The sequence below is a fragment of the Vigna umbellata genome, chromosome 7 (genome assembly GCF_029865625.1).
Source record: "Vigna umbellata cultivar VRB3 chromosome 7, Vumbellata_1.0, whole genome shotgun sequence".
NCBI lineage: Eukaryota > Viridiplantae > Streptophyta > Magnoliopsida > Fabales > Fabaceae > Vigna > Vigna umbellata.
In genome coordinates this window covers 488,851-499,727 of record NC_142171.1, presented here as the reverse complement: position 1 = coordinate 499,727, position 10,877 = coordinate 488,851, and the positions used below count along the sequence as shown (strand labels likewise).

At 32.4% G+C, this 10,877-nt stretch overlaps 1 protein-coding gene across 1 annotated transcript; it reads right to left on the bottom strand.

Annotated features, from left to right (window-relative positions):
- Positions 1-4,070: 4,070 nt before the first annotated feature.
- LOC124824943 (vesicle-associated membrane protein 721-like) lies at positions 4,071-9,481 on the bottom strand. The gene is made up of 5 exons (XM_047297464.2): positions 9,149-9,481; positions 8,836-8,977; positions 8,609-8,729; positions 4,681-4,743; positions 4,071-4,389 (listed from the first exon to the last, which is right to left on the bottom strand). The coding sequence occupies exons 1-5, from the start codon at positions 9,348-9,350 to the stop codon at positions 4,246-4,248; spliced, it is 672 nt and encodes a 223-aa protein (XP_047153420.2). The 5' UTR covers positions 9,351-9,481; the 3' UTR covers positions 4,071-4,245.
- Positions 9,482-10,877: the final 1,396 nt, after the last annotated feature.

Here is a 10,877-nt window from a genome sequence, read left to right as displayed (position 1 = left end):
CATTATCCCCATATGGCTAGGATGACTTTAATCTTCCTCTCCTACCACATTGCTAGTCATGTTTCTAGTTGTCACCATTGGGTTTTCTTCTGGTTGTTGAATACTCGGTCCCACGGTGGGCAATAGAATGTTTTGAGGTGTAGGGTCGAGGTCAACTCCCACAAGCAATATCACAGTCCAAGGTATCCAAATGCCATCCTTTCCTTAAGGTCCTTCGTATCTGTTTGTTCAATATCGTTCAAAGGGCACCTACAAAAGCTGTTTTGATACCAAAGTCAGTTTGAGTTTGACAGTTTAGATATTAAATGTGTATGATAACACTCTAGATTTACATATTTTTCTCTGTTAAAAATCATTTCTTAGATTTCTTTAGTTTTTAATTTCTTAGAATTAGGCTAGTTTCATGTTTTTTCTCTTAATTCTTTAGAATTGTAAAATTTTAGTTAAAATTAGGTTTTTAGATATAATTTTTAGTTTCTGTTAATAATTAGAAAATTAATATTTTTTTTAGAAAATCTTTTGATAAAAAATTCTTTTCTTTCGTTTGTTATTTTTTCTTTTCTTTCTTTAATTTTTGATTAATTTTTTTTTGTTGCTTGGTGAATCTGATTTCAGGAATTGGGTTGCTGTTGCAGAGTGTTGAATTGTGCTGCTAAGCCATTGTTGTTGTTGCTGCATTGACTGAACCATTGCATTGGAAGATTGGGCCGCTGTTTTGGGCCATTGTTTTAACATCAAGATGTTGCAAGTGAAATTGAAGGCAGCGCTGGCCTGCTACAATGGTGCTGCAATTGGAAGACTACTGCTGATTGGATAATTGGGCTGCCAATGCTAGTATGGACTTAAGTGAAACGGTGAGTTTCAATGGAGGCAGCTTTTGGGGGTCATTGCAGAGCAGCTCATTTGAGAAAATAACATTCTCTCGAGCACATTCATTTAGAAGAGAGTAGAACCTTCGAGCTAGGGCAGAGAGCGAAGTGAAAAGAGGAGTGCGGCACTCTGACCATAGCTGACCGGAGAAGAAGAGCTGACCGGACCTAACCGAAGAAGGTGATCGGAGGGCTGTGAAGCAAAATGAAGGATTGGTCGTCTGATCAGAGAGCTCAAAGCGTCACAGCAAGGTTCCCCTCTCCCATTTTTTTCGTTTCCCCTTTCCTTTTCTATTGTTTTCTTTCTTCGACCCTATATAAAGGGCTTTCACCATGTATACGAGACACTACTTCATACACTTTTGAGATGCACTTTACTTTTCGCTATAGTTTTACACTCTTTAGGTTAGGGTTCTTTTCCGCTTTCGTAGAAGTAGAGTTCTCGACTTTTGGATTTCTTTGAGACGATCGCAAGGGTGACAGGCCGCGAGAGTCTTGGTGACTTCCGGTAGTGTGTAAAATTTCCTTTTCATGTTAATAAAGTTGAGTTTTGTGTTTCTGTTTTGTTCTTGTTTATGTCTCGATTTTGTTCTTTGTTTTTGATTTCTGTACTTGTTATGTGTTGAGAAAATGATTTGGATTCTGTAACTCTGCAATTCTATGGTTCCTTTTGGAATTGAATGACTCCACAGTGAGCATACATTTTCGGGATGTCTTCTCGAGTCAGAGATGATTCAAATCGGTTTTGTGTTTCTATTCTTTTTCTTTTATTAATTCTGATTCGTGTGATTTTAATGCTGAAATCTCAGTGTTGTAATCCTGTTCTTGTGGAAGTGTGTATTGATTGAATAATTGAGTGAGAATTTCCATTTGAAGTTCTGAAATACGAACTCAAAAGACCCCAAGGAGGGCTTAACTTTCTCGGAATGTCTTTCTGAAGAGGAATTGAGAATCTTTCATTCAGTTTATTGCACATTTGCCTCTGTTGTTTGCTTTTTATCCAATATCTTTAGTTTGCTTCTTCATTTTCAGTATTTCTGTTGACTTTATATTAGAATAGTTTTGGTTTTGATATTGATTTTATTTTCCTTCCATTTAAGTTTTGTTATATGTTCCACTGTTCTTAGCACTCTTAGTTAGTTTTATTTTCTTGTTTTCTTGCATCATTTACCTATTGCAGTGATAATCTTTAGATTCTGTTATTAGGCAGTAATAATGCTCATTAGTTTAGGATCATTTTAGTTGCATTTAAGTTCTCATAGTAGTTTCATTTCTGTTTCTGTTTAAGTAGTTTAGAGTTCTATTCTCATTTCTTTTCTTTTATTTCAAATTACATTTTCTTTCTTCATTTTTTTTCTTTTATACAGATTTGATTCCTTCATTTTTTTTCTCTTTAATTTCATTGTTCATATTTCATTTCCCCACCTTGCATTAGTAGTTAATTAGGTGTTAAATAAATACAAGATTTAATTCTACACTTTAAACTTAATTCTAGCCGAGTCTTTGGATTGATTCTCTGGTTGTCCTATACTACATTAGTGGGGACCAGACTTTGTTCTGATTTTAAGCGACAAAAATCAGTTTAACAGTGTATTAAATGCAATCACCTACCTATTCACCTCAAACTTATATTTATAGATTTAAGAGTGAACATGTGATTAGCGACAACCTAATTATGACCTATTGATAGTAATTACACTTTTTCTTAAGTTATCTATGATTAGGGTTAATCTCATTAGAGAATAGATGCTTGATCCTCGTCCTGGACATTATTAGGTCTACGTTTAACTAGAACAACGTCGAACGAATGTTGACCATCTAGATAAAGCGCTAAATGCTATATGTAAACAAGAGCATTGAACGAAATTCTAGACGTTGTAAAACATCGTTGAATGAAATGCTAGATGTTGTAATGAAATAAAACGTTGAACAAGTACATCGTTGAACGAAATATAGATCCTCTAGGATAAGTTAAACGTTATAAAATTCAAATATCCTAAATGCTACAAATGTTACTTTAATATACTATGCTAAACGCTAATACGCAAAACATGCGCTTAGGATCGTCTAACACTTTAATGCATGTATTTTCAAGTACTTTATTGTCTATTGTGTTACGCTATCTTTTTATGTGCAAATTACCAACTTTATCATAAAACCTATTTAGAATCAGAATAACGATAAAAGATAGATATACGAAAATGTTTTCTACATACATTCTGTTTGTTTTTTTTGTACGCGCAACATAATTGTCCTACCAGGACACAATGTAACTTTTGACTCTAACTTGAAAATAATATTGGAAATAGAAGTAAAAAGTTGGGTAACGAATTTTTTTAAAAAAATTCTATATAAAAAAGTTTGCATAAGAAAATATAACAATATATATTTAAATAATAGTTATATATATATATATATATATATATATATATATATATATATATAATAAAGTTAATTTTATCCGGATTAAAAATTGTGATAAAAATTTTGAATTAATATAATATACGTTGAGAAACTTTTTATGACACTCCACAATTTAAAAAAGAAAAACAGTGTTCCTTTTTTTCATTTTTGTTTTCGAATTAGACTTTTTAGAAGGGTTGTTCTGGCTTTACAATCTAGGAAATAAAATTATATATATGTAATATAATATGGAACTATAATTCTACTATCTCTCTCACTATTAAATTGAAATCCGAACCCCTTTCTATTTTCGCAAGTTGTAAGTATCATGCCACTTGGCAAGCCGTCTAATAATGTTTAGCTGGATTAAACTTTCAAAAGGTTCTAAAACTAACCGAGTTTGGAAGATTCTAAATTCTGTTTTCAAAACAAATATCTCAAAATATATTTTTTAAATCATTCTGATAATATTAAAATATTTTGAATTATTCTGAAAATATTATTCTATGATTAAACATTATAAGGTGCTCCATAAAATTAAACTGGCTAGAATATGAAAAATAAAATCCAAATTATATATACTCTAAATGATATTAAAAACTTCCATTCCTATTTTAAACGTTCTAATATATAATGAAGTGTATTTTTCAAAAAGCCTAAACATTTGCACAAAGAAAATATATATAGCATTTAATTAAATTCGAAGTGTGGTTGAAAAATAGTTGAACTTGCACTGAAATGGTGTGTACTCTAAATAAGTAAAATTACAAGAATGATGATGAGAAGATGGAACTACAGTAGACAAACAAATTAATATTTCCAAAAGCATTCTTATATGATACTGTAAAATCTTTAAAATGAAAAATATAAGAGATCCCATATTTTTACTACATACAAAATCATGTCATCCATTCATTCCACATCTTTTCCTCATATATAATCACAACAAGGTCAAATGACTCCGTGCTTATTTTCAACAATTGAACCCACGGCAAACAGAGAGGACTATTATGAGGATCAGGGCTATCAAAATTGCCAACACAATCAGCTTTATCTTCATGTTTTGCAGCCACATTTTTCTACGGATTTTCGTCCCAGAATTCCTGAAGTCTTGTGCCTGACTCAAAAAAGGGCGAAAAGTAAAAAGGAAGCAGAAACAGTTCATTTTTAAAACACCGATAATATGTTTTATTCCGTTTCGATCTCCACCCGTTTTCTGAGATGGAAAAGTGGGTAGACCTTACCAGAAGAGACACTACAGGATCAAAGCAAATAGTAGTTCACCAAAAACAAAAAAAAAAAGAGCCCAGAAGATGAGAAAACATTCATTTATGATCTTGAAGCATGGAAGATGAGTCCCGAGTTACGGAACAAATAACCAGCAGATGCATATGTATGACATACTAACCTGGTTATGAAGATTTTCAGTCTTGTCTACCAGAAGCTCTATCTTTTCCCCTCTGTCCAGAACCTACATTAAAGTACGAGCATGTCAACATAACATGAATAGATGTCCTTCTGCATTACATAATCCGATCAAAGGTATTGCACAGCAAAATACTGACTTTATGTTTTCCTTTACTTATTTTTTTCTAGTATGTATGGTTTAATCTCTGATTTTATATTCCATACACATGTTATAACGTATTTCATTATGGCATAGAAAAATTAGAAAAAGCACAGAAAAATCATCCATTATTGCAATGCGCAATTTAAGAATGCAGAGGAATAAGTAATTGGTAGTTGGTGAGGCGATTAACTACTACAAATCCACAAAAAAACCTTAGCTTATTTATCTGACAGAAAAAAAAAGGTGTACTTAAAGGCACTCGGATCCTTTCTTGTTATTTTGAACATGATATGATTGTGTTAGAAAGGAGACACTTATTACCAAATATGAGTACTATAACTAACATGGTAGATTCTTATTGGATAAAAAATGGGTCTTATCCTCTCCAACATTTCTCTCCAAATTTCAATTTGTGTGCCTTCAAAACTCTCCTAAAATATAAATTACATATACATTTTCTTCAAGAAGAAATCACATTAAGTGTTTGGAACTGGTGTCATCGTAGGTAGTACAAGATCAATGATAGAGCAGTGATCTAATTACAATACGATAAAAAAAAAAAAAAAAAAAAAAAAAAAAAAAAAAAAACAACTGGCAGAAGCTTATGGAAACAAAGAGAAACAAGAAAAGAATTGGAATGCCACCCTGTCCATAGGCCGAAGCTATCCAATAACAAATCCCCCTCCTCCCACTCTCCCCTTGCTTCTCACACGCTTCTCCAATGTCCAGCTGCCACCTATCCATTCTGTTCACGCCTTCCCTTCCCCAAAAATGGATTTCTCAAACATAATTCCCTTCCTGACCCTTCATTTCCTGCCTCCCCTCTAGAACAAAAGAACTAAAATTGGAGGCCTATCGAAGAGTCTAGCTTTCAGTCAAACTAATTTTAGCTAGATTCACTTTAAGAAAGTAATAGGCTAATAGTCTCGAGGAACATAGCATAGAAAAAGGAATACACAAGTCAAAATCCTACTTCAAAAAGGATCTAGAATCATCAGTAAACCAGAGGTAGGAGACCATTATCATGGTCCGTACAAAGACAACCCCTTTGCCTAACTTCCTGATGTCCACAAAAGAAAGCCCATGGCTCACACTAATCACAATCCGAGAAAGATCGATACAGACATCTACATTTACTTTCTCAAACTATAATTGAAGTACTTCACATTCACAAAACCCGATGTATAAAAGCCTAACTTACCCGAACATACGGCTCCTCATAGTCAACTTCACGCTCAACTACATATTTTTTTCTTCTACACATCATCCACTACTTCATTTGCTATTAAACCAGAAAATCTTATATCCATTTGCTGCAATGAAGACATTTTGATTCTGAGTTGGCGTCTGACTAAAAAGAAAACACTAAAATATGACAAACAAGAAAATGGACAACCAATGTGGGAAATGTGGTTCAATGTGAAAAGGGGATGGAGGACCTACTAAGTTCAAATTTTCTTAGCTCCTCTTTGGCTCCAGTTTGGATGAACCTTCCTTTCCCCTTAGGTAACCAACTACTTGTATATAAACAAAATCCCCATTCATCTTTCAACTTGTATTCAATAAAGTTTCAAGATTACAAATATGAATCCCAGTTCATTTGTTGTTTTTTCCTTTCAAAATTTTGGTGATGAAAAGAAACTTTCATGTCTACCAGAAATAGTTCATATCTATCCTGGACAGTAGTGTGCAGCAGTCAACTTCCAAACTGCTATTATAAGATAGTGGATAGCAAGATGACTGCAATACTGAATATTCTAAATACAAGTTAAATATATATATATATATATATATATATATATATATATATATATATATATTAAATACTAAATAATTTATACCAAATATAGAAAAGCTCAAAAGTAGAATATATGGTAGGATAGCAGCCTCAAATTACCACAATTTCGGGTACATTAACTATGGCTCACTATTTTCAATAACCATCCAAAAATGAAATGAAAAATAAATGGATGAAACTATCCTAGATCCCCATCTGATATACCTAAACTGGACTTGTAGAAATATAAAGACTTTAGAACTTTAAAACAAAAATCACAAATCAAATTTTGCTATTTTTGAATACCAAATTATAAGATTTAAAGACACAATGAAAAACAGTTTGAAATATATTGTATTATATGGTGAATAGTTCTCAATGTTGAAATTTTAAACTACCAATTAACAAAATACCCTTAACCATAAATCTCAACAAAATCATTAGTCATAACTGAGTCTCATGAATCTATAGAGAAGATAATATCTAGAAAAGTTAACATAAAACATAAACAGCCACCTAAATTCACAAGTCATAACTACTTGCGTTCCTACTAAATGGTAGTTCATCCTAGCAAACCACCCCATTTGAATTTGGAAATTGAACATTTATTACATTTTGTGTAAGTGTTGCCTATTTAAGGGTATTATTTCATCAGGTAAGCATACAAAAGGAAGCATTCGCTTCATGCATCAAATCATAATTCTGAGTGATCCTACTAAATATCACTTTGTTTCTTCTTTGCCCTTGGAACCACAATTGTGAATGAATGAAGCCTTGCTTTCAGAAGAATTAGAACAAAGATATACCAAAATAAGGCATGCATAAAGTCAGTAAGTGGCTGTGTAACTGTGAAGCCTCTGTTTCAAAAGAATAAAAACAGAATTAAAAGGAACAACAAAAAAGGATAAGAAAGTGAGTGACAGCAAGGAGTACTAAAAAACAAACCAAAAATGCAAAGGCCAAAAAGGAGCAATTTTTTATTGGATTGGATTTTGGCTCCAATTTAAAAGACTAATATAATCCAATCCAAACCAAATTAATATATAAATATGAAATTAGCTTATCAACTATATTTATACAAAATATGCATTTATGAAATTACTGGTTTGTCTATTCTATGATCTTATCATCTAAATTACATCTTATTATTTTAATATATATATATATATATATATATATATATATATATATATATATATTAGCTTAAAATTGTTCTTATGCTTCTTTTGTGCAATAAATTATGTAATTCATGCAAAAGTTATTGTAAAGAAAAAAAACAAAATAAAAATGATTTATTTTTTCCTAACCACCAAAAATATAATTCAAAACATTTTAGATTAGATCCTATCATATTTAAATTTAGAATAAAATTGATTGGACGGTAAACAAATAAAATAAAATAAAATTCTGAGATTGGATCCAATAGTTTTTCTCGTTGGATCTTATATACTCCTGGAACAACCCCATATGTGAGATCTTCCTCTTAAGAATGAAAACCTAGCAATGGACTCTAATAATTTTTATGAAGGTGCATTCAGTAGTATTCGTTTAACTTACTTTCATTTAAGATTTTAAGCTCATATAAACTCGAATTTACTTTTTTTTTACGAAAATTGACAAGTAATAAATATAACAATGTGCTGATATGAGGGAGTCGCCCTGGTTAATGCACATATCACAGCAGTTAAAAGTCGCGTGTCATTTTAAACACTCCATCTGCAATACAGCACGAACACAATGCCGTATATTCTAGAGAATGCTGACCAGACTATTTTATAAGTGCCATACAAGAGGTTTACGTAGTCACACGTTTAAGTTTTCTCAAAGATCCCATTGTGTTTATTATAAAAAAATCCAAACAAAACCACAATTATACTTCCCTCTAACACAACTCTTGAAATTTCTCAGTACAACTAAACTTGATCTACAAAAGTTAATGCTAGATCTATTTAATTTACGCAGTACAGTCTTCTGAATATGCATCTTTACCTTTTCAATGTTCTCCATCATGACACCTTTAACTTCAGAAACCTGAGCCTTCACCTTAGCAAGCTTGCTTATCTCTTCAGGGTGCTCAACACAGTACTGCATATGCTCCTTCAACTTGGACCTGCAGCAAGCACAAATCAGACCACGTACAACCTTCCCCCAAGCAACACAAATCACAATCACCACAAATCCGGCATTATCAAGCTCACACAGCATAGACTCAATACCCGAAATCCTTGTTCAGGCTGTTGGCGGCTGCCGTCGCCGCCTTCCCGCCGCCGTACTTGGCAATAAAATCATCCTTCACGCGCTCCAGAAAAGCCACAGGCACCTGTCTCCCAATCGACTCATCCGCAACAACACAATACGCTACACAAAGCGAGTGCAAGCGACAGATACTTTCAATTCAGCGCAGAAAACAATTCACAGCAACACGAATTTCATTTCATTTAACTTCATTTCTATTTTCAATTCATTTGCCTAAAGCACGTTTGCTCGATTTGAATTTATGTTATATGGATCGGCAAGAGAAGTACTCACTGAATCCGTTGTCGACGAGGTAATTGAAGGTGTGGCCGTCGCAGTTGTAGGTGAATTTATTGTTGGAGGCAGGGAGCTTCTGGAGGCACTGAAAAGCGATGGTGTTGAAGTTGCCGCTGAATTCGGTGTACTCCGCAAGAATCACGGTGCCGCGAGAGACGAACGCGTAGATCAGAGATCTCTGGTTCTGATCGTGTCCCATCCTCTTCTCCCAGATCTGTCTGCAGTGCGCACTCTCTCCACCTACACTCTCTTCTTTTTCTTTCCCTTTTCTTTTCCTTTCTTTTTAGAGAGAGAATGTAGGAAGGAAGAGAAATGATGAGTGAGAAAAACGAAAAGAGTTTACTACGCTTATAAAGCAGGTCTTAACTCCGATGTGGCGTTTAATCCGTGAAGATTGATTAAACATGTCTTTTAATTATAATTATATTTTAATTAATTTAAGTAATTATTCCAATTATCAATAATCTCGCGGTGGCGGTGGCGTTACGACGACATGGAAGAGTGGTAGAACCGTGGGGGCACAGAAAAAATTAGTGAAAAATAAAAGCGATGATAATTTATTTTATTTAAACATTGGTCCTTTCGATTTGAAACATCCAACTCACCCTCCTGACTGCACCAGCTAATCCAACTACAACAATGACATTTCAATTTTATGACATTCACTAAAATAGTAATGCGATTAGTATTCATTAACTTTTAGGTTAAATGTACTTGTAATCCTAATTAACACTTCCTTTTCAATCTCTCAGGTATAATTGTAACTAACTTTTAAAGATTATATAATTGTATTTAAATACATTTTGATTTTAAATGACGATCTGCTCTAGCATCACGCAATTTATATGTATGATTTATTTTATTAAAAATTTAAGTTGCTGTAAAATTTAATATAGAAAAAGAAATAAGAGGGCGCTTGTTGTAAGAAGACGTGAATTGAATTTGTGTCTGAATTCAAAAGAGAAAGAAAAACCAACATGTAACACTTTTATTCTAATGAAATTTGAATGATTGAAATGACTTTTCAACCACGCATTGCATATACGAGCAAATATGTTTCTTTCAAAATATGTTTCTTTTTTAAAATCTGAACGATATCATCTCTTGAAGAATGCGATTTCTTAAGATTCTACACAAGAAATTTTTCAGGTTAGAGGTGATTTGTATATCAAGTTTGAATTACATTTGAAATTTTATATGATACTCTTACATTTTAGTATTCTTTTTGAAATAAATAAAAGTTATAATAAAATAGATATATTAAAACAGCAAAATTCTATTACTATATATTAATTGTTTAGTAAACTTTCTAACATAAATATGGTTTTCAATAATAAAAAAATAGCAAGAATTATACTTTTCCATAGAGTTACCTTCTTGTATATAATTGGTATTAAAGTGGTGGTATTTACAAAGTTTGAGATAGAGAAATTTAGTAGAAAAAGTAATTTCAATCTATAAAAGGTGAACATAATAGCTTTACTTAGGTAACAAGAATCAAAGTTGTCATTGGAAGGGGAAACAAAGTTACCAATGATTTTAAATATTCACAAAGTGTGATAATGAAATATATGTCTTGAGAAATCTCTTAAATAATACTACGATCACCGGGTGATGAAGTCCTGAGAGAAATCTCTTGAAAAAAAGACAATTACTATGTTTTGAGAAAAGAAGTTAAAATGTTAGTACATGATAAAGTAACTTACAATTGTCACTATTTGAAAAA